This window comes from Protopterus annectens, chromosome 3.part1, assembly GCF_019279795.1.
Source record: "Protopterus annectens isolate FY-2018-M chromosome 3.part1, PAN1.0, whole genome shotgun sequence".
NCBI classification, from domain to species: Eukaryota; Metazoa; Chordata; order Ceratodontiformes; family Protopteridae; genus Protopterus; species Protopterus annectens.
The window spans coordinates 1,856,015,701-1,856,040,088 of record NC_056732.1 but is presented as its reverse complement, the minus strand read 5'-3'; the positions used below and the strand labels follow the sequence as shown (position 1 = coordinate 1,856,040,088).

Below are 24,388 nucleotides of genomic sequence, written 5' to 3'. Positions count from 1 at the left end.
GTTCGCAGATGGTTGCAAACTGGGTGCCATAATCGACTCTCAGACTGACACAAGCATTCTCCAAAAGGGTCTCACAGAGATGGATAACTGGTGCCAGAGCTATGGCCTAAAGCTAAATGCCAAAAAATGCATAGTCATCCCCTTTGGGAAAAACAAAGTGCCCACAAATTACCACATAGGTGGTAATCCATTAAGTACGGAAGAAGTAATTAGGGATTTGGGGACCCAAGTAGATAGTAATCTCTCCTCACGTTGCCAAAGTGGTTAGAAAGACCTTCTATATAGCCCACCTTATCACGAAAGGTTTCACATCTAGATCAAGAGAGGTCATTGTGCCCCTCTACTCATCAGGCCCATAATTCAATACAATGCCCCATTTGGGATGTACCCTACCTGACACCTGCAGCAATTGGAAAGACCCCAAAAGTACCTCACCAAGAAGATCAAGGGACTCAAACAGATGCCCTATGCAGTTCGGCTAAAGAAACTCCACCTCTACTCAGTTGCTTACCGCCTATTCAGAGACGATCTGTGCCTGATGTATAAAGCCATGTCCAACCCAGAATTAATGGACATGCTCCACCTCAGGAAATCCAAATCCCTTAGAGCTACACGCTCCAGGGACTTAAACCTCACAACAGAAATAAATAGGACATGCTGGAGGGACAGATTCATATCCCAGGGGCTCCCCTCACTCTGGAACAAAATCCCAGTCCAAGTTAGGCAGAACCCCTCACTGACCCTCTTCATCTTGACGAGTGGATGGGAGATCGTAAGTTTACCCCTGGGATCTCTTCTGTGTCCCTGCTAGACAGAGGCACAGTAAACTAACCTTAAGAGGGCTATCTTCTGTGACCTACTATTAAAAGGCACAATCTACTAATCTAAAAGGGTGGTGAAAGCCAAACACACTCTGGCTAGGCTTACAAATGCCCTAGGGCAGATAGCCTAGTATCAACCTATGAAGCTATGAACGGTGCCCAGATTACCTCATATTCTTCAGTACTTAACAGAAATGCTCCACAAGGGACTATCCTTATTGTCAATTAAAATTCATGCCTCTGCAATTTCAGCACATTATAATACTGAACCACCCCTCTTCTCTCACCCCCTGTTAAAGCAATTCCTCAGAGGGGCTAAAAATTTAAGAACCCCCAGGCGAGCCCCTACTCCAGCCTGAGACCTTAACTTTGTATTGGAAAAGCTCGCTCTCCTTCCATTTGAACCAGCTGCAACTGCAGAGTTAAAATGCCTTTGTTGGAAAACAGCCTTCCTTCTAGCCATCACTTCAGCAAGAAGAGTGTCTGAATTACAGGCCCTCGTGGCAGTGGAACCCTTCATTATCTTCCATGCAGACAGGGTTTCCCTCAGGACCAATCCTTCCTTTATGCCCAAGGTGGTGTCTAGTGTGGCCCTAAATCAGTCCATTCATTTGCCTACCTTTTTCCCGAATCCAAAAAACAAAAGAGAATGAATTCTGCACTCTTTGGACGTGCACAGACAACTTAGATTTTATTTGGACAGGACTAAGCCTCTCAGAAAATCTGAACAGCTGCTAGTTGGCTTTGCTGCAGGGGCAGAGGGGAAGGCCCTTTCAAAGCAAACCATTTCTAAATGGATAGCCCATTGCATTCATTTCTGCTATAAGCACCATGGAAAACCTACCCCACAGGGGATAAGATCACATTCCACCAGGGCTGCATCTCCCTCTACAGCCTTTATCAGAGGGGTCCCTACCAGGGACATCCTAGAAGCTGCTATGTGGAGATCTGTACATACCTTCATCAAGCATTACCACATGCCTATTTTTTCTAAATCCAGAGCTGGTTTTGCCAATGCAGTTTTGCAGGGCTTAATAGCTGGTCCTAATGTTGTCTAACTTCCTCCTCCCTTCCTTAGCTTTGGGAATGAACCCAAATGTAATGACTGCAACAGTGAAACATGAAGAACATTGTACAGTTGTGTACACTTACTATAAATGTAGATGTCTGAGTGTATTCACTGTTGCAGTCCTGATTACCCTCCCTCCAGCCCCCTGACTTCTCTTGGCTCTACTTTTGCTTCTTGTTTTACGCTTTCTGGTGTATTTGCTTTTTGTTGGAGGTGTAACATAACATATAATTGCTTCCCTTTGTGGGGGAACCTGACATCTGAGGTAATGGCATCAGCTGCATGTTTTATACCCCTGACAACCTGACGTCATGGAAGAAGAGACAGCATCCAACGCAGGAATCCAAGACTCTGGTATTCAGGCCGGCTGAGGGCTACCTGCAGGCAGATAACCAAAATGTAATGACTGCAACAGTGAATAGACTCAAACATGTACATTTATGGTAAGTGTACACAACTGTACTATACTGATCAGGGATGTCTTCCCTTCCTGAGATTTTACTCTTTTCTGTACTAGTTTCCTCCTTCTGTTGTATAGCTTGTTTATGGCAGGAGTCCACCAGACTGGTTTCCTTTTCTTGGTGGAGTGAGTCTTGGTTTTGCTTGGGATAGCACAATCCATGCATTCTTTTAGGTGCCTGTAGAGTGCATTAGTAAAGGATTTTGCAGCTTGGACAGTGTTATCCTTTAGCATGGAGGCTTTGAAACTTTCCACCTCAGTCTTAAGTAACGTGAAGTTTGCTTTTGAAAAGTTTTTCACAGTGGTTTCCTTGAACGGGGGTGGGGGCGGAATGTGGTTATCCAAAGTGATTTGTTTATGGTCAGATCTAACCAGTGAGGGGTTGACCTCTGGTGTGGAACACCAGTCGCCCATGTTAGTGATGACTAGGTCCAATATGTTGTCACCTCTGGTGGGAGTGTTGACCAGTTGATCCAGGGCGTTTGAGTTTATAAATTCTAGGAAATGTGGGGCAAGGGAGTTAGTACTTGAGTACTTCTCCCAGTTAATGTTTGGGTAATTGAAATCACCCAATATTAGGGTGTTTGGTAGGACCTTTATGTTTCCCAGTGTTTCCAGAAACACGGAATGGGGGTCCTGGGACATGTTAGGTGATCTGTAGCAAGCTACAATTTCATTTGCAGTTTTGCCCATTGTTAGTTGCACGTGGATGATCTCTGAAGCATTGTGCTGTGCCACTAACCTGGAGGTGTGGGTATCCTTGATGAAATTGTATTTCAGTCCGGGTTCTGTGGCTGAAATGTATGGTATGAGTTGTAGCCTGGTAGTGCCGGGGTGCTCTCTAGAGCCTTAAACCAGGTTTCTGTTACTGCACAGATATTGATTTTCTCCATAGCGAGGAGTGCCTCAAGTGCATACATTTTGAGGTTTAGGCTTCCGGCATTGAGTAGCATTACCCTTGTTTTTTTGTTACTTGTGCTATTTATGGTGGTGGGTTTGCCTTTTGAGCCCTGCCTAAAAAAGGCACTATGGGGGTGGCAAGAGCCTTGGCCAGTTTTTGAAAGCCTAAGGGTGACAGGTGCAAGCCATCTCTAGTGAAGCAGCGTGGCTTGTCGAGCATGTCATCCCAGGTGGGCAGACACTGGATCCCCTTTGAATGACAACCGAAACTTAGCCAGTTGTTGAAAATGAAAATTTTTCTTTATACCGTGATATCATTCTTGGTGAGGGCAGGATGCTGCTCAGGGTCAGGGTCATACCAGCCTGGGCTATGTGATCAGAGAGCTCTTCCATGTCTCTCTTCATGTAGTCCAGGGAGGTATGGCTCAGGTTATTCAGACCAACATGGACAATGACAATCGTATTTGTACTTGTTCTGGAGTGACCTGAGTGCTTGTATTATGTGGCGGAACCTGGCACCCGACAAGTAGCTAACAGTAACCTTCTCCTTATTCAGCCTAGTGAGTGGGATGTCAGTGTGCCTCACTATAGAGTCTCCTATTACTAGTATGTTGGGTGTGTTATTTTTGCCTTAAGGGCTGTCATTGCATGGCACACTGGTTTTGTGAAGTATGTGTTTCATGGTTTGTGTTGGGGGGGGGGGTGGAGGTTGCTTGGATGTCTGATTTGGAGGTCTCTGTTGCTTTTGCAGATTTTTATTTAGAGCCTCCTAGTATGTTTTTGTGTATTTATGTGTGTTTTTTGCCGGTGCTGGTTTAATGGGTCTATGTGAGACTGGTGGTGTGCTGCAAGTATTTCCCTTCTCCTCTTGACTGTCTGATCCAGTGTTGGGTCGAGAGAGCTTAGCCTCCAGTTTGGCTGTATAATTGCATCTCTTGCATGTATTAGTGTTTGGTGGTAGGATGAGAGAGTTGCCTGTGTACATGAGGCAGTTGTAACATTGCCTCAAAATTCCCAGATTCAACAGTTGGACTGGAGAGTACACCTGAAACTGCCCTTTGGACATGCCTGGATAGGTACAGTGAACTGTTTTACTGACTGGCTGGTAAGGTTAAATAAAGAGCCTTGTCCTTCTGTACAGTATAGGGAGGGTCTAGTGCTAAGGTTTATAAGTGCTTGCTATGAGTTTTGAGCAAGTGCCAGGCTGAGAAATGAATCGCTTGAGTGCTTAAGTTGAAAGTTTGTCTAGTTCCAAGGGAAAAATTGAAGAGGAGACTTTGTGGAACCAGGAACAGTAATACCCTAGTTAACCGGCGCCGCCCGGCATGCAAAACTGGGCAAATGCAGTTTTTATAGCAGGGAAATAAAGAGATAGAAATTAGCCCAAATGGCCAATAAAATACCAATTTCTGGGCTGAAACCACTCCTCCAGGGACCGATAGGCTACTCAAAGCTCCCCTCTCCCACAGGTGAACAAAAAAACTTTCCTCTATCCAAGTAAGGTATGGGCAAACACAGAGATTTGTAACACAGCCCTGAATTCAGCACTAACCTGAAAACTGGACTATACTAGCTTAGAAAGGTGAGAAACAAGTATATATTTTTTTCAGAAAATAAAGCAGATACAATCAAAAAAACACTTTAAATGCACAGAAAAGGATACTTATTGTTATATATCTCAGATCAGAGTTGTAGTCAATGCCCCTAGTAATAAAGTAGGAAGAAACACAAATACAGTAAAAGCAGATGAATAAAGTGCAATTATATATATATATATATATATATATATATATATATATATATATAACAATAGAAAACGAACAAACTGATTTAAACAAGTTACCCAATTAACCAGAAAAAAGCTCATAACTGAGCCCTGTTCCAGCAGTCTTCAATCATACAAGTTCTAACTGCACACTCCCACTACTAGGGTGCAGGGGAACCTTCTACAAAAAAAGATGGCCTGGATCAGTGCTCAAGTTCCTGGATCAGTGCTCAAGTTATACAAACAAAGCTAGATTCAGCAGGCTTGAATCTGGTCGATGCTACAGCAACAAGGTGCACCAATTTCAGAAACAGTTCAAATAAGCAAGCACAATAAGCCTGTGACCAAAAATTCCCAGCTCAGAAGGGCAGAATCCAGCCTCTCCTCCCACAAGAGTGCAGACCACAAACCTTCTTACTGTAGAATAACTGGCCTGAAGCCCAAGTGCTTAAACCAGAACTAATACAGTTTTAGAAGAGCAGACACCGAACCTTCAATCAGCAATTCCCAGCTTAGAAGGATGTAAGCTACCTGTCCTACCCAACAGTGCAGACCACAAACCTTCTTAATGTAAAACAACTGGTATGAAGCCCAAGTGCTTAAACCAAAAGACTTAGAATAACACTTACAATTTAATAAGGCTACTACCAAGCAGTAATATATGCAGCAGAATAAATAAAATTAAGTACTTTTAAGAAGAGGCAAAAGCAAAATAAAGTAGGAGGAAACACAAATACAATAAAAGCAGATGAATAAAGTGCAATTTTTTTTTTGTTAGTAAAGTACAAGGAGAACAGAAGGAAGAACCTAAGTGGGTTGGCCTTCTCAAATCTTCTCTCTGTATTAAGTAGAGTGAACACTAGACTCAGAATATGATCTCACTGTACTCGGTTAAGTGAGCAAATGAGATGGACTCAGAAGGAGTGTTCAAATACAGACTTACAGGGGGGGCGGGCAATTCCAGAGCCACCAACACTAACACCAAAAAAGAACAGGGAGGGTGGATGAGGAACTCACTGCAGAGAGAGACACATCACACTGTTCAGAAACACACAATTAGGAAACAGAATAAAATGAAAATACAGTCCTTTTAAAACTGCAAGTTTGTACTTAACAGAAGACAAAAATTCACTACTGCAAGTTTCACTTAACTTCAGCTTCTAATGCAGGTGATTATAGCCAACCAAGTCTCTCAGAAGTTGAGCATAAAATGAATTCTCAAACTTTGTGGCTAGCACTTAAAGTACAGAGGAATGTTTCTAGACTAACAGTTAAATATCAGATAACAAAGAAGTGAGAAGACCACCACCCCCTCTTATAGCAGAGAGAGACATACAGCACACACTATTCAGTGAAACACACAATTAGGTAACAGAAAAAATGAAATACAGTACTTTTAAAACTGCAAGTTTGTACTTAACTTCATAAGGAATATATATTTTGCCCATACATTAGGTCGTTACCGAAGCCCTACATTTGATGTTGCATGACCTTAACTGAAGGCTTCAGGTAATCAAAAGAGATAAGTGCAGTAAATCACCTGTTTCATGCAGTAGAAATAGTATGAGGTCATCAAAAGGTGAGGATAGTAATATTTCATGTAACAATGGAATTAGAGGGATAGTAGATAACATGGGATCACCTCATCCTCACATTAAACAAATTGGAATTGAAAGGAAGAAAAGCAGATCACCAGAGATTAATTTCTCTTACAGTAAAAGTAAATGGCATATTCATGAGAGAGGAGGACAGTAAATCACCAAAGCTTACATGTATCAGACTTAAAAGCAGTAGGTTAGTGGGAGGAAGGAATAGGATCACCAATTAATGCTTATTTTACACACTAAAGCGGTACTGTAATCAGGTTTGGAGGGTCAGTCGATTGCGATTACTACAGTCAGCAAACTGTTTGAAAGACAGAATCCATGCAGTGAGAATTGCAGGCACCTAATTAGCATGCAAGAAAGAGAGCCTCTGTGTCTTTTTGGCCTTTTCTTTTCAGATCTCCAGGCAGAGGGCCAAGATGTCTGGCTAACACAGTCTGCAGATGACTGTAAATGGGGAGGTGTTAATTCACCCTCGAATATCAAAATAAAAAGAGAGAGAGAGAGACTCACCGATGTATCTCGATACATACTTTATTACACGGATAAACTTAATAAGACAGCGTTTTTGTCCAGACTTAAAAAAGATTTTTATCAGAGTGAATTCAATCATAACCCCTCCCCTTTAAATACTTATTATCTGCCAATCAAAATACACAATTTTGCACATCATAAATCATTCAGTATGTAAAGTAAAATTGGCTGATGATGAATTTAAAAGTTAATTTAAAAGTCACTCACACACGCTAATACAGTCGTCTGCAGACTGTGTTAGCCATTTTAACCCACCTCCCTAGAAAACACAAGTGGAAAAAAACTAAGGGTAATGTTGCTCAACGCCAGAAGTCTAAATCTCAAGATGCAGGCTCTCGAAGCCCTCCTCAGTATGGAGAGCATCGATGTCTGTGCAGTGACTGAAACCTGGTTGAAGGCTCCTGAGAGCACCCCAGCACTACCAGGTTATAACTCATATCATGCCTTTCGGCCCCAAAACTTGGACCAAACCACACAGGGAGGGGGAGTGTCCATATTCATCAAAGACACCCACACCACCAGGATAGTGGCAACGCACGAAGCATCGGAGACCATCCATGTGCAACTAACCATAGACAAAACTGCCCTACAGTTTGTAGCATGTTACAGACCACCCTCTCAAACTCAGGAACCCCACTCAGCCTTCCTAAAGACACTGGAGAGTATGAATCTCTCTCCAAATACCATCATATTGGGAGACTTCAACTACCCAAACATAGAATGGGAGCATTACTCAAGCCCCAACACCCTAGCCCAAAGGTTCCTAGAATTCATAAACTCAAATGTGATAGAACAACTAGTCACCACTCCCACAAGAGGAGATAATATACTAGATCTGATCATCACAAACATGGGGACACAATGCTCCACACCGGAAGTATACCCCTCACTGATGAGATCAGACCATAAACTAATCTCACTGGAATTCCACATCCCGCCCTCACCCCCAGCACAAAAGACCACAGTGAGGAACTTCTCAAAAGCTGACTTCACACTTCTTAAGACTGAAGTGGTATCCTTCAAGGCCCCTGGGCCAGTGGAAACCACAGCCCACACCGCTGAATCCTTTATAAATGCCTTCTACGGACACCTTCAAGAATGCATGGATCATGCAATCCCAAATAAAACCAAGACCCTTTCCCCCAAAGGCAGGAGTCCTGTCTGGTGGACCCCAGCCATAAACAAACTTTACAACAGGAGGAGGAAGCTACTACAGGACAGAGCAAAATCCCAAAAAGGGAAGGCATCTCTGATCAGTACTAGTAAAAAACTACAATCACTCATAAAATCATCCAAGGCCAACTTTGAGAGAAAAATCACAAAAGACACTAAAGATAATCACAAGGCCTTCTTTAGTTATGTTAGAAACCTGGGTGGAAACTCCCAGATATGCTCAGAGTTAGTTCAAAATGACAAAAAATACACTGAACCCACAGATATTGCCAACATACTGGCAGATAGGTTCAGTGCAAATTCCCCCCCCCTCCCCCCCAAAAGGAGAAATATCTATCCCAACTGAATGTAGCCTCCCTGATATCACAGATGTCCAGGTGAGAGCCGTCCTCTCCAAAGCTAAAAACACAGCATCAATAGGACCAGACGGTGTCCCAGGTTGCGTGCTACATGAACTCCAAGAGGAACTAAACTCACACATAAGGCTGCTGTTTAATCTTAGCCTTACTACAGGATACGTACCCAAAGAATGGCGTACAGCAACAGTGGTTCCACTCCACAAAGGAGGTGATTCTACGGACCCTGGAAATTACCGCCCCATAAGCTTGACGAGCCTGGTCTGCAAAGCTATGGAGAGGATCATTATGGAACTCATAAACAAAGACATTGGTGACCTACAGACACTTGATCCTACCCAATTCGGCTTTGTTAAGGGCAGATCCTGCCTTTTGAACCTAGTCGACTTTTTTGAAACAGTCACTAAGGCCATTGATGAGGGTAAGGCAGTTCACACAGCCTACCTTGACCTTGCAAAAGCCTTCGACACAATGCCCCACTCGGGCATCATAGACAAGCTCACCAGCTTAAATGTAAACCCATATGTCATAAGATGGGTTGCAAACTGGCTAAAGGACAGAACCCACAAGGTCAGAATTGCTGGAGCCATGTCAGAGTCTAAGCCAGTCACAAGTGATGTCCCACAGGGCTCGGTCCTGGGACCCCTCTTGTTTGGCATTTATTTCTCATAAGTACAAGCAAACATAGGAGGATTGTGGCTGACAAAGTTCGCAGATGACTGCAAGCTGGGCGCCATAATCGATACTCCAGCGGACACTAGCATCCTTCAGAAAGGCCTCACAGAAACGGATAACTGGTGCCAGAGCCATGGCCTTAAACTGAACGCCAAAAAATGTATAGTTATACCCTTTGGGAAAAACAAAGTACCCACAAATTACCACATATGTGGTAATCCATTAATTATGGAAGAAGTAATCAGGGACCTAGGGACCCAAGTTGACAGTGACCTCTCATTTGACACCCACATTGCCAAGGTGGTTAGGAAGACCTTCTATATTGCCCACCTTATCATGAAAGGATTCACATCTAGATCAAGAGAGGTCATTGTGCCCCTATACTCTTCCCTTATCAGACCCATGATTGAGTACAATGCCCCATTTGGTATGTACCTTACCCGGCACCTGCAGCAGTTGGAAAGACCCCAGAAGTACCTCACCAAGAGGATCAATGGTCTCAAACATATGTCATATGCTGCCAGATTGAAGAAACTCCAGCTCTATTCAGTCACATACCGCCTACTCAGAGGTGATCTATGCCTGACGTACAAGGCCATGTCCAATCCGGAATTAATGGACATGCTCCACCTAAAGAAATCCAAATCCACCAGAGCCACGAGAGTGAGAGACTTGAACCTCAACACAGAAATAAATAGGACATGCTGGAGGGACAGATTCATAACCCAGAGGCTCCCTACACTCTGGAACAGAATCCCAGTCCATGTTAGGCAGAGCCTCTCAGTGACTCTCTTCAAGAGAAATCTTGACGAGTGGCTGGGAGATCGTAGGTTTACCCCGGGGATCATCTCTGTGTCACTTCTAGACAGAGGCAAAGTAAACTAAACCCTAAATGGGCACAGTATTATCATTCCAGGGGGTGGCGGAAGCCACACACACTCTGGCTAGGCTTATAAATGCCCTAGGGCAGATAGCCTAATATGAACCTATGAACCTATAAACAAACATAAAATTTTCCAACAGTTCACTTAATAAATTAATGAATAAATAAATTGCATATTATTATTGTGTGTTGTTTAAGAGCCATTCATACTACATTTGTCTTCCTCTTCCACACACTAACCAGTGACAGGGAATCATTTATTCCTGGGCTAATGGAGGCATTTAGCCTCAACTGCCATGTGAGTTCCTTAAACTCTAAAAGGGTATCAGTCTCCCATCAAATCCATGACCACCACCGTATCAATTACAAAAAATGTAAACTTTGTAAAATTAGGACAACTACCACTATGTGTAAAAAGGGCATTAGTATACTTATTTTTCCTAATATCATTCATGTGTTTCCTTATTCTCTCTCTCTCTCTCTCTCTCAGTTTTCCATTTGCTTTCCCCACGTAAAATGCTTCACATGAATTACAACTAGCAAGATAAACCACATGGGTGGTGTTGCAGTTATACCTCCCCGAGCAGAGGATAGTACTGTCAAAACCTTCAACCACTATGTAAGGTCCTTCATGTATTAGTCTGCAAAATTTGTAGCATCCACATTTTTCTCATAGCCCCCTAACCATAGGTAATTTTCTTATTAACAGTGTTACTCTCCAGTAACCTTTTAATGTTTCTCCTCTTACTAAATTCAGTCACTGGAGCTAAACCCAACAACCTTTTAATCTCATCAGGAAATATAAAATTCCACTTATGCCTTACCAAACACATCCTTGCTATATGGAATAGTAAGCTCTGGAGTAGACAAATGAAAAATTCTGTTGTTTCCCATTTAAACAACCTTCCCTCCTGCGTTCTGTTCATAAACCGATTTAATCCTTAAAATAGCTGCAAACTGGTTATTACAAAGGCCCAAAAATTCCACCTTAACATTCTTCAAAAGTTTAATAGGATACCCTCTCTCAATAAATATACAAATTAACTGGTGGATATGTTTATGTACTAAACACAACATCATCAGATATTAACCTTGATACACTCATAATTTGACCATTAATTGCTTTTCATTGATGGGATGGATGGAAAATACTTTAGTGAAGGTACAAATTAGAAAGTGTACCTTTTCTATATATACTCAAAGTATAACCCCCGAATATCCAAACATTCCAGAATGAATTATCCCTAGTAAACTTTTGATGTACTAAAAAAGTACTCAAACTAAATACTAGAAAATATAGTATCACTTTTGGCATTAAGCCCCTCCCCTAATCATACTATGCAGACTGCACACCACTACAAAACTAAAATGTAGTCAGGAACCTGGGAACTTGGGTTGATAACTCCCTGTGTTTGATCATCATATGGCAACAGCTGTCAGGAAATCCTTTTAACTTAGCACGATTGCCAAAGTAAAATTATGAAGGTCTAAGAAAGAAATCACTCCTTTATATTCAGCAATGATTAGACCAGTTATCAATTACAATGCCCCTTTGGGATGTATCTCATTAAATGTATCAATTAGAAGAAAAAAAAAAAAAGAAACGGTTCCTAACAAAAAAAAAAACCCACAGTCCTAAAGTCCCTGAGTTACCAATAGAGGTTTGTTTGTGTATTTATTTATTTGCATTTGTTTGCCGGGGAAAGTTTCAGCCGTGGTCCAGGGAGAAAATCTCTATATTTAAATACAGAACATTATTATTCCAAAGGGCAAAATATCTAGTAAAGCCAAAGCATTTATAATGTTATATCAGAGATTTATCAACAGTTTAACTATTAATTAATTGCAGTCTGGAGTACATGTATACTAATGTGAATGCTTTATAAATATTATACAAATACAGTTTTTGGAGGTAGCATTCTGGTATATATTTATTAAAGTGAATCTTTTGTACAAAAGTAGTACAAAGATATTTTGGTCGCACTGTACAATGCATATACTGTAAAAGAACTTTTTTATACAAAGACAGTATTGGCAATAGGCTGTCAGTAAGTGGCAGTGATTATTGGGTACCCAGGTTGGACTGATACAAGTGTGAAAGAATGACTAGAGGGGGGGAGGTTATTGTGTAGTTGAAGGGAGAGCCTTTCATAAAGATAGAGGAAGAGAAGATTAGTGTGAGACAAGCAAGAGATGAAGTTCTGTGATTGATGAATTAGTGAGGAATATATGGCAGAAGGTATGGAGGGAGAGGTATTTATTTATTTATTTATTTATTTAACATTTGTTGACCGTGAAACTCCGACTAGGTTCCACAGATCCTGTTTTCAGCGGAGGCCTGGGGAGAAATGCTCCAGACGCATGTCTTTAGAATGTGGGAGGAAACCGTAATACCCAGAGGAAACCCACGCGAACGCAGGGAGAACATGCAAACTCCACACAGAAGGCACCCCGGCCGAGAATCAAACCAGACAACCTCTTGCTGTGAGGCAACAGCATTAAACCGCTGCACCAAGGTATGCATTTGAGGTAAGTAGATGGCCATCTTGAGAAGGTCATTGATATGTTAGGGGAGACTGGAAGCTCTGTCTTTCAGGGTCCATCTCTGACTCACTTTCCATGCCATTAGACAATGCATTGTCCAGGGCATCCAGTATCTCCATAAATCCAATTTCTTTCCCAACACTAGAATCAAGGATGAAAATCTTCACCAGCAGATAAATAAGACATAGTGGAGGGACAGGTTTTTATAACCCAGTGCATCCTTAACCTTTACAGAGTATGTCCCCTGCATGTTAAGCAGTGCATCCTTAACCTTTATGGTATATTTCCCTACATGTTAAGCAGTGCATCCTTAACCTTTATGGTATACTTCCCCTGCATATTAAGCAGTGCATCCTTAACCTTTACAGTATACTTCCCTGCATGTTAAGCAGTGCACCCTTAACCTTCACAGTATACTTCCCTGCATGTTAAGCAGTGCATCCTTAACCTTTATGGTGTACTTCCCTGCATGTTAAGCAGTGCATCCTTAACCTTTACAGTGTACTTCCCCTGCATGTTAAGCAGTGCATCCTTAACCTTTACAGTATACTTCCCTGCATGTTCAGCAGTGCATCCTTAACCTTTACAGTATACTTCCCTGCATGTTAAGCAGTGCATCCTTAACCTTTACAGTATACTTCTTTGCATGTTAAGCACTGCAGCCTTAACCTTTACAGTATACTTCCCTGCATGTTCAGCAGTGCATCCTTAACCTTTACAGTATACTTCCCTGCATGTTAAGCAGTGCATCCTTAACCTTTACAGTATACTTCCTTGCATGTTAAGCACTGCAGCCTTAACCTTTATAGTATACTTCCTTATATGTTAAGCAGTTCATCCTTAACCTTTACAGTATACTTCCCCTGCATGTTAAGCAGTGCATCCTTAACCTTTTATGGTGTATTTCCCTGCATGTTAAGCAGTGCATCCTTAACCTTTATGGTATACTTCCCTGCATGTTAAGCAGTGCATCCTTAACCTTTTCAGTATACTTCCCTGCATTTTAAGCAGTGCATTCTTAATATTTACAATATACTCCCCTGCATGTTAAACAGTGTATCCTTAAACTTTACAATATACTTTCCCTGCATGTTAAGCAGTACATACTTAACCTTTACAGTGTACTTCCCTGCATGTTAATCAGTGCATCCTTAACCTTTACAGTGTACTTACCCAGCATGTTAAGCAGTACATCCTTAACCTTTACAGTATACTTCCCCAGCATGTTAAGCAGTACATCCTTAACCTATATAGTACACTTCCCCTGCATGTTAAGCAGTGCATCCTTAACCTTTACGGTGTACTTCCTTGCATGTTAAGCAGTGCACCCTTAACCTTTACAGTGTACTTCCCCTGCATGTTAAGCAGTGCATCCTTAACCTTTACGGTGTACTTCCTTGCATGTTAAGCAGTGCATCCTTAACCTTTACAGTATGCTTCCCCTGCATGTTAAGCAATGTGTCCTTAACCTTTACAGCATACTTCCCCTACATGTTAAGCAGTGCATCCTTAACCTTTACTACATACTTCCCTGCATGTTATGCAGTGCATCCTTAACATAGGTTCATAGGTTGATACTAGGCTATCTGCCCTAGGGCATTTATAAGCCTAGCCAGAGTGTGTTTGGCTTTCGCCACCCTTTTAGACTAGTTAACTGTGCCTCTGTATAGTAGGTCACAGAAGATAGCCCTTTTAATGTTAGTTTACTGTGCCTCTGTCTAGTAGGGACACAGAAGAGATCGCAGGGGTAAACCTACGATCTCCCATCCACTCGTCAAGATTTCTCTTGAAGAGGGTCATTGAGGGGCTCTGCCTAACATGGATTGAGATTTTGTTCCAGAGTGAGGGGAGCCTCTGGGATATGAATCTGTCCCTCCAGCAAGTCCTATTTATTTCTGTGCTGAGGTTTAAGTCCCTGGAGCGTGTGGCTCTAAGGGATTTGGATTTCCTGAGGTGGAGCATGTCCATTAATTCTGGTTTGGACATGGCTTTATATGTCAGGCACAGATCTCCTGAGTAGGTGGTAAGCAACTGAGTAGAGCTGGAGTTTCTTTAGCCTAACTGCGTAGGGCATCTGTTTGAGTCCCTTGATCCTCTTGGTGAGGTACTTTCGGGGTCTTTCCAGTTGCTGCAGGTGTCAGGTAAGGTACATCCCAAATGGGGCATTGTATTCAATTATGGGCCTGATGAGTGACGAGTAGAGAGGCACAATGACCTTTCTTGATCTAGATGTGAACCCATTCGTGATAAGGTGGGCTATATAGAATGTCTTTCTAACCACTTTGGCAACGTGATTGTCAAAGGAGAGATTGCTATCTACTTGGGTCCCCAAATCCCTAATTACTTCTTCCGTACTTAATGGATTAACACCTATGTGGTAATTTGTGGGCACTTTGTTTTTCCCAAAGGGGATGACTATGCACCTTTTGGCATTTAGCTTTAGGCCATGGCTCTGGCACCAGTTATCCGTCTCTGTAAGACCCTTTTGGAGGATGCTTGTGTCAGTCAGCGAGTCGATTATGGCACCCAGTTTGCAGTCATCTGAGAACTTGGTCAGCCATAGTCCTCCCGTGTTGGCCTGTACCTCAGAGAAATATATACCGAACAAGAGAGGTCCCAGGACTGAGCCTTGTGGGACGCCACTTGTAACTGGTTTAGAGTCTGACATGGCACCTGCAATTCTGACCATGAGGGTTCTATCCCTGAGCCAGTTTACAACCCATCTTGTGACATAGGGGTTGATATTTAATCTGGTGAGCTTATTTATGATGCCCGAGTGGGGTATTGTGTCGAAGGCTTTTGCGAGGTCCAGGTAGGCTGTGTGGACTACCTTCCCTTCATCTATGGCCTTGGTGACTGTTTCAAAGAAGTCGACCAGGTTCAAGAAACAAGATCTGCCCTTAACAAAGCCAAATTGGGTAGGATCCAGTGTTTTGAGGTTCCCAATGTCTTTGTTTATGAGTTCCATGATGATACGCTCCATAGCTTTGCAGACCAGGCGAGTCAGGCTTATAGGGCGATAGTTTCCGGGGTCCGTTGTGGCACCACCTTTATGGAGTGGGACCACTGTTGCTGTATGCCATTCCTTGGGTACATATCCTGTAGTAAGGCTGAGATTGAACAGTGACTTTATGTGAGGGTTCAGTTCTTCTTGGAGCTTGTGTAAGACACAGCCCGGGACACCGTCCGGTCCCATTGATGCTGTGTTTTTTGCTTTGGAGATGGCAGCTCTCACCTGTGCATCTGTGATGTCAGGCAGGCTACACTCTGTTGGGATAGACATTTGCTCTTTTGGGGGGGGGGGGGAGAAGTTTGCACTGAACCTGTCTGCCAGGATGTTGGCAATGTCTGTGGGTTCAGTGTATTTTTTGTCATTTTGCACTAACTCAGAGCATATCTGGGAGTTGCCACCCAGGTTCCTGACATAACTAAAGAGAGCCTTGTGATTATCTTTAGCGTCTTGTGCAATTTTTCTTTCGAAGCTGGCCTTAGATGATTTTATGAGGGATCGTAGTTTCTTGCTAGTACTGATCAGAGATGCCTTCCCTTTTTGGGATTTTGCTCTATCATGTAGTAGCTTCCTCCTTCTGTTGTATAGCTTATTTATGGTTGGGGTCTACCAGACAGGTCTCCTGCCTTTGGAGGAGTGAGTCTTGGTTTTATTTGGGATAGCACGATCCATGCATTTCTGTAGGTGTTCATAGAATGCGTTTGTAAAGGATTCTGCGGTTTGGGCCGTATTTTCCACTGGCCCGGGGGCTTTGAAGGATTCCACTTCGGTTTTGAGAAATGTGAAGTTTGCTTTTGAGACGTTCTTCACCGTGATTTCCTTGGCTGGGAGTGAGGACGGGATATGGATGTCCAGTGAGATTAATTTGTGGTCAGATCTTACCAATGAGGGGTATACCTCTGGTATGGAACATAGAGTCCCCATGTTGGTGATGATCAGGTCCAATATGTTTTCCCCTCTTGTGGGAGTGGTGACCAGTTGTTCCATAGCATTTGAGTTTATAAATTCTAGGAACCGTTGGGCGAGGGTGTTGGGGCTTGAGTAGTGCTCCCAGTCTATGTTTGGGTAGTTGAAGTCACCCAATATGATGGTGTTTGGAGAGACCTTCATATTCTCCTGTGTTCTCAGGAAAGCCGAGTGAGGTTCCTGAGTTTTGGAGGGTGGTCTGTAGCAGGCTACAAACTGAAAGGCAGTATTGCCCACTGTTAGTTGCACATGGATGGTCTCTGATGCTTTGTGCAGTGCCATGGGGTTGGGAGGGTGGCCTAATGGTTAAGGTGTTTGCCTTACAAACCCAAGGTGCAGGGTTTGAGTCTCACAAGGGATAATTGGCTAGGCTTAAAATGGCTCGCAAGGGCAGTTAGCTTAGTATGAACCTATGAACTAACCTGGAGGTGTGGGTATCTTTGATGAATATGGATACTCCCCCTCCTTTTGTGGTTTGGTCCGAGTTTACAGTAAACTTCTCCTGCATGTTAATCATGTGCATGTTTAACCTATACAGTGTACTTCCCCTACATGTTAAGCAGTGCATCCTTAACCTTTACAGTGTACTTCCCCTACATATTAAGCAGTGCATCCTTAACCTTTACAGTATACTTCCCCTGCATGTTAAGCAGTGCATCCTTAACCTTTACAGTATACTTCCCCTACATATTAAGCAGTGCACCCTTAACCTTTACAGTGTACTTCCCCTACATATTAAGCAGTGCACCCTTAACCTTTACAGTGTACTTCCCCTACATATTAAGCAGTGCATCCTTAACCTTTACAGTATACTTCCCTGCATGTTAAGCAGTGCATCCTTAACCTTTACAGTGTACTTCCCCTACATATTAAGCAGTGCACCCTTAACCTTTACAGTATACTTCCGCTACATGTTAAGCAGTGCATCCTTAACCTTTACAGTATACTTCCCCTACATGTTAAGCAGTGCATGCTTAACCTTTACAGTATACTTCCCTGCATGTTAAGCAGTGTATCCTTATCCTTTATGGTCTACTTCCTTGAATGTTAAGCAGTGCATTCCTTGAATGTTAAGCAGTGCATCCTTAACCTTTATGGTATTCTTCCCCTCCATGTTAAACAATGCACCCTTAACCTTTGCAGCATACTTCCCCTACTTGTTAAGCAGTGCATCCTTACCTTTACAGTGTACTTCCCTGGTTGTTAAGCAGTGCATCCTTAACCTTTACAGTATGCTTCCCCTGCATGTTAAGTAGTGCATTGTTAACCTTTACCGTATACTTCTCTGCATGTTAAGCAGTATATCTTTAACCTTTACGGTGTACTTGCCTGCATGTTAAGCAGTGCATCCTTAACCTTTACGGTGTACTTCCCTGCATGTTAAGCAGTGAATCCTTAACCTTTGCGGTGTATTTCCCTGTATATTAAATGGTGCATCCCTAACCTTTATGGTATACTCTGCATGTTAAGCAGTGCATCCTTAACCTTTATAGTGTACTTTTCTGCATGTTAATCAGTGTGTCCTTAACTTTTATGCTATATGTCCCTGCATGTTAAGCAGTGCATTCATAACCTTTACAGTGTACTTCCCTGCATATTACACAGTGCATTCTTAACCTTTGCAGTATACTTCTCTGCATGTTAAGCAGTGCAACTTTAGCCTTTATAGTATACTTCCCTGCTTGTTAAACAGTGCATCCTTAACCTTTACAGTATACTTCCCTGCATGTTAAGCATTGCATCCTTAACCTTTGCAGTATACTTCCCTGCATGTTAAGCATTGCATCCTTAACCTTTACAGTATACTTCCCTGCATGTTAAGCACTGCATCCTTAACCTTTACAGTATACTTCCCTGCATGTTAAGCACTGCATCCTTAACCTTTACAGTATACTTCCCTGCATGTTAAGCAGTGCATCCTTAACCTTTGCAGTATACTTCCCTGCATGTTAAGCAGTGCATCCTTAACCTTTACAGTATACTTCCCTGCATGTTAAGCACTGCATCCTTAACCTTTACAGTATACTTCCCTGCATGTTAAGCATTGCATCCTTAACCTTTACAGTATACTTCCCTGCATGTTAAGCACTGCATCCTTAACCTTTACAGTATACTTCCCTGCATGTTAAGCACTGCATCCTTAACCTTTACAGTATACTTCCCTGCATGTTAAGCAGTGCATCCTTAACCTTTGCAGTATACTTCCCTGCATGTTAAGCACTGCATCCTTAACCTTTACAGTATACTTCCCTGCATGTTAAGCACTGCATCCTTAACCTTTACAGTATACTTCCCTGCATGTTAAGCAGTGCATCCTTAACCTTTGCAGTATACTTCCCTGCATGTTAAGCACTGCATCCTTAACCTTTACAGTATACTTCCCTGCATGTTAAGCACTGCATCCTTAACCTTTACAGTATACTTCCCTGCATGTTAAGCACTGCATCCTTAACCTTTACAGTATACTTCCCTGCATGTTAAGCACTGCATCCTTAACCTTTACAGTATACTTCCCTGCATGTTAAGCATTGCATCCTTAACCTTTGCAGTATACTTCCCTGCATGTTAAGCATTGCATCCTTAACCTTTACAGTATACTTCCCTGCATGTTAAGCACTGCATCCTTAACCTTTACAGTATACTTCCCTGCATGTTAAGCACTGCATCCTTAACATTTACAGTATACTTCCCTGCATGTTAAGCAGTGCATCCTTAACCTTTGCAGTATACTTCCCTGCATGTTAAGCACTGCATCCTTAACCTTTACAGTATACTTCCCTGCATGTTAAGCACTGCATCCTTAACCTTTACAGTATACTTCCCTGCATGTTAAGCATTGCATCCTTAACCTTTGCAGTATACTTCCCTTGCATGTTATGCAGTGCATCCTTAACCTTTGCAGTATACTTCCCTTGCATGTTATGCAGTGCATCCTTAATCTTTACTTTATCCTTCCCCTGCATGTTATGCAGTGCATCCTTAAACTTTATGTTATCCTTCCCCTGCATGTTAAGCAGTGCATCCTTAACCTTTACATTGTACTTCCCTGCAGGTTAAGCAGTGCATGCTTAACCTTTATGGTATACTTCCCTGCATGTTAAGCAGTGCATCCTTAACCTTTACAGTAATCTTTCCCCGCATGTTAAACAGTGCAACTCCCTATCTTCCTTTAAACATAACCCAGGTTACTGGATGGGTAGCCATGCACTTCCACTAGAATTGGCTGGTGTGGCCCTCCTGGACAAAGGCTGTGCAGCCTGAGAGAGTTGGTATTGCCACTGTGTAAGTGTTCATGTCTCTGAAATATCTAGAAATCTATTTCATACAGAAATGACATAGGGCTCTACAGCAGGAAATGCCATTGCGTTTTATTTATTTCAAATTTTTAACAGTGTGAGTAGACTGGACAACAGAAATTCTTGCCACAGCAAGTCCCAAGACAGGCAACAGGTTAGCTGAGGTGATGATTAGGTAAGCAATGATACAGTTGCTATTTACTGTTACAATGTAAGCATTGTGTACAGTCTAATATAAAAACACTTTCATTCAACTTTAGCATCAGGAATTTCTTATTTTTACTTAGTAAAAGCAGTTGTTTAATTCAAAGAAGATGGAGCAATACATCAGCTGGGATTAGATTTTCATGTAACACAACCTGTAGAAGATGATCACGGTGATAAAAACTGAGAGATGACTGCCCCTTTTAAATTTTGACTTTCTAGCACTGTGCGGGGAGGGATGCAGTAGAAAAATTACTTGTTTCATAAAAACTAGATTGTGTTGCTGCGCATTGTGATTTTTGTTTGGTTTTGTAGACTACTAGTGGCCAAGCCAGGCCAGCAGTTCTGAGTTGCAAGATGTTTGTGATACTTTTTTATGTTACTGAAACACAATGCATCTTCTTCAGGCATATTTATGAATTCTTTTGCAGACAGTCAGAGAGGTACATAACACATAATCCCATCACTGGTCATTTTGACATGTCTGACATGTCATTTTGAAAACCAGGCTCCACATGTCCCTGCACAGTCTGTGGTGAGTACTTTATATCTGCAGAGGCACCAGTAGAATTTACACACACACAGAGACAGAGAGGGAGAAAGAGAAAGATTCTGGTATACTTTAGTTAGTTGTTCCATGTTTAATTCTATCAGTATCCATTTGCAGTGCATGCAGCTTTGAGCAGGGTTGTTAAATAGACATCACTGATTTTCAAAAGCTCAAGTTTTCCTTAGAGATGGTACATATTTAATACCTTAAAGATATAACACTGCATCTGAGTCTTGTATTTGTTTTGTGTTTAGTGTCATCAGTGTTAAGTAAATGCACTTTATCCCTTAATCACCATCAAGGTACTTGTATAAATATTTTCCAGTTAAACTAAAGCTCACACTCAAGTTATTTAATACCTGCCACTTCCAAAGTATGTTAAATGGAGTGACATACTTATTGTGTTATTGTCTCCACCTTTATGGAAAGTTAGAAACATTTAAAGTTTTCATCTTATGAAGTATTGGAATTTAAATATTTGAAATGTAGGCAAATACTGGTTTCTCTTATTCTGAATGTAATGAGGCTGGTGTATCCTTAGTCCCTTGGGAGAGTTATTTTTAAATATTTGTCTGAGAGCACTTACATAATTTGTATGGAACATGTAGATGCAAAGCAGATCAGATACATTGGAAACCTCAAACAAAAGATAATAAAATAAACTACAGACCAATTAACACTTTTTAAATCTAGTTGGAATGAACATTAAGGCACAATGATAAGGCATGGCAGATTTCTGTTGGAGACCTATTCACTATTGAAGTTCTTTGTAGTAGCAGTTTATTGTTTACTATGATTAGACATTAAGAATACTTATGTATGGAGGCACTAACATTCTTAGAGGTTTATAATGTAAACTGTAAGAAAAGTCTTTTTTACAGCTAATTTTATTTTGACACACTATTTTGTTTTTTCTTTTAAGTTACCAGGAATGGAGAATTAAGTGCCATCCAGAGTCTGCAGTCATCTTATGGGAAACTCTGGGATGCAGAATGCGACAGAGCTCTGACAGATAAGATGTTCATCACAAAGCAAGACCCGGTTCATACAAGCATTAGACACGATAACTGCAGACAAAGTAATGAATTTGTCATGAAAACTGAATTAGAAATGCGTCTGCAAATTGAAGCAGAGGAAATGTCACACAGCAGGCTTAATCATAGCAACAGTGTAACATTTTATAGTAACAGTGTAACTGATCTAAGTGACAATGGGGAAAGGCAATGGAATACCTCACCAACACATAAACAAATACTCAGTAGACAGGCTTTGTATACATGTGTTACAAATTCCAAGGGTTTTACATGTACAAAAAATTTAGCACTGCAGAAGACCATTCATACTGGTCAGAATCCCTTTACCATGTGTGACAAAGGTTTTGCACAGAAAAATGATATGGCAATACCTCAGGATGCCCACATTTGGCATAAGCCACATAAATGCACGATGTGTGACAAGACTTTTGCATATAAAGGCTGTATGTTGACTCATCAAAGGAGTCACAGTAGGCAGAAGCCATATAAATGCTCTACGTGTGACAAGAGTTTCGTGCACAAGAGTCGACTAGTTCTTCATAAGAAGATGCATTCAGGGAAGAAACCATATAAATGTACCATGTGTGACAAGGGTTTTGTACAGAAGAATCAATTGATGATACATCAGTATACTCACAGTGGGCAGAAATCATACAGATGCACCATGTGTGACAAGAGCTTTGCACAGAAGGGTAACTTGGCAGATCAGCAGAAGATGCACAGTCAGAAATCCTATAAATGTGACACATGTAACAAGAGTTTTATAAAAAAAAGCTGTCTCACAGCACATGAAATTGTACACACAGAGTACAAACCATATGAATGCACCACATGTGGTAAGACTTTTAAACATAAAACTGCTATGACTAGGCATCAGAGTGTCCATTCTGGACAGAAACCCTATACATGCGCAGTGTGTGACAAAAGCTTTGCATGCAAAGGCTATATGGTATCTCATCAGAGCATCCACAATGGTCTAAAACCATATAGCTGCACAATATGTGACAAAACATTTACACAGAAGAGTTATGTGTTAGTTCATGAGAGGAACCACACTGGTCAGAAACCCTTTAAATGCACCATGTGTGAGAAGAGTTTTGTACAAAAGACTCACTTGATAAGACATCAGTATACCCACAGTGGGTATAAACCATACAAATGTACTACGTGTGACAAGAGCTTTACACAGAAGAGTAACTTGGTAGATCACCAGAAGACGCACAGTGGTCAGAAATCCTATAAATGTGGCACATGTAACAAGAGTTTTGTAAAAAAGAGCTGTCTGACAGCACATCAAATTGTCCACACAGAGTATAAGCCACATGAATGCCCCACATGTGGTAAGACTTTTAAACATAAACATTCTATGACTAAGCATCAGAATGTCCACTCTGGACAGAAATCCTATAAATGCACAGTGTGTGACAAAAGTTTTGCATACAAAAGCAGTATGGTAACTCATCAGAGCATCCACGGTGGTCTGAAACCATATAAATGTACACTATGTGATAAAACATTTAGACTGAAGTGTTATGTGTTAGTTCATGAGAGGAACCACGCTGGGCAGAAACCCTTTAAATGTACCATGTGTGACAAGAGGTTTGTACACAAGAATCACCTGGAAATCCATCAGTATATTCACAGTGAATGATGAGTCAGCAAGCAAAGGATAGTAGTATTGCTGAAATTGAATTAATAGTCTCACCAAGACAACACTGATATATTGACTGATATAGAGATTATATTTTATAAAGCATATATTACGGACAGAAGTAGGTTAAAAAATAAAAAAGATAGCAAGGTGCATCATGATAAAAAAAGTGCCTGATCCTGGTAGGCACACTGGGGCCAGGAGTGGAAAAAATGACAGTGTAGAATCCTCAAGACATGGAAACATTCCTACTATGGGGCTAGGCCAGGCCTGGGGGGGATGGCCCCCCTGTTGTAGAACGAAGTAGCAGCCCCGAATTTCCAGATACAAGATGTACAAAAAAAGATTAAGAGAGAAATTGGAGGAAAGAAAAATACTTCTACAAGAAAAACTGTCAGAAGCTTCAAATAAAAATTTGTGTTCATTAATACAACAGATTTATGAAAAACGTTATATAGACCAAGAGACTTTGATATGTTTGGAAAAAGAAGCATTTGGGTAAGTGCAAAAATATAAATAACAAAACCTAGAGATTTTTGAAAGGTATGAAAAAGAAATAAGGACATGGGAAGGAATGAGAGGTCTGATATGGTGCAATATTTATGGAAAGGAGAAAGTCAAATTAATCAATAAAAAAGGCAGCCCTAAAGATATTTGAATAGAAATACAGGTAAAGGCATCCAGATATGGAACATTTCACAATAAAAAATAGGATCACAAAGAGGGAACGTAGAACAGAAGACTAGTAAAGTAGAAGTTAAAAAATAGAAGTTAAAGTTATTCAGTACTTGCGAAGTGAAGGATTTAGTGCAGAAAGTCTAACTCAGGTTACATGACAACATGATGGAACGAGTCCCCAAAGTAAGGAGAAACAGGAAGATCAGGAGACATCT

General features: G+C 41.4%; 1 protein-coding gene across 1 annotated transcript in view; it reads left to right on the top strand.

The window, feature by feature from the left end:
- Nucleotides 1-23,633, top strand: part of LOC122797929 (zinc finger protein 605-like) — a 146,388-nt gene extending 122,755 nt beyond the window's left edge. Inside the window, exon 5 of the mRNA XM_044066448.1 lies at nucleotides 21,733-23,633. Coding sequence (XP_043922383.1) covers nucleotides 21,733-23,495 — 1,763 coding nt within the window. The 3' untranslated portion in view covers nucleotides 23,496-23,633. The remainder of the gene's footprint in view (nucleotides 1-21,732) is intronic.
- The last annotated feature ends 755 nt before the right edge of the window (nucleotides 23,634-24,388 follow it).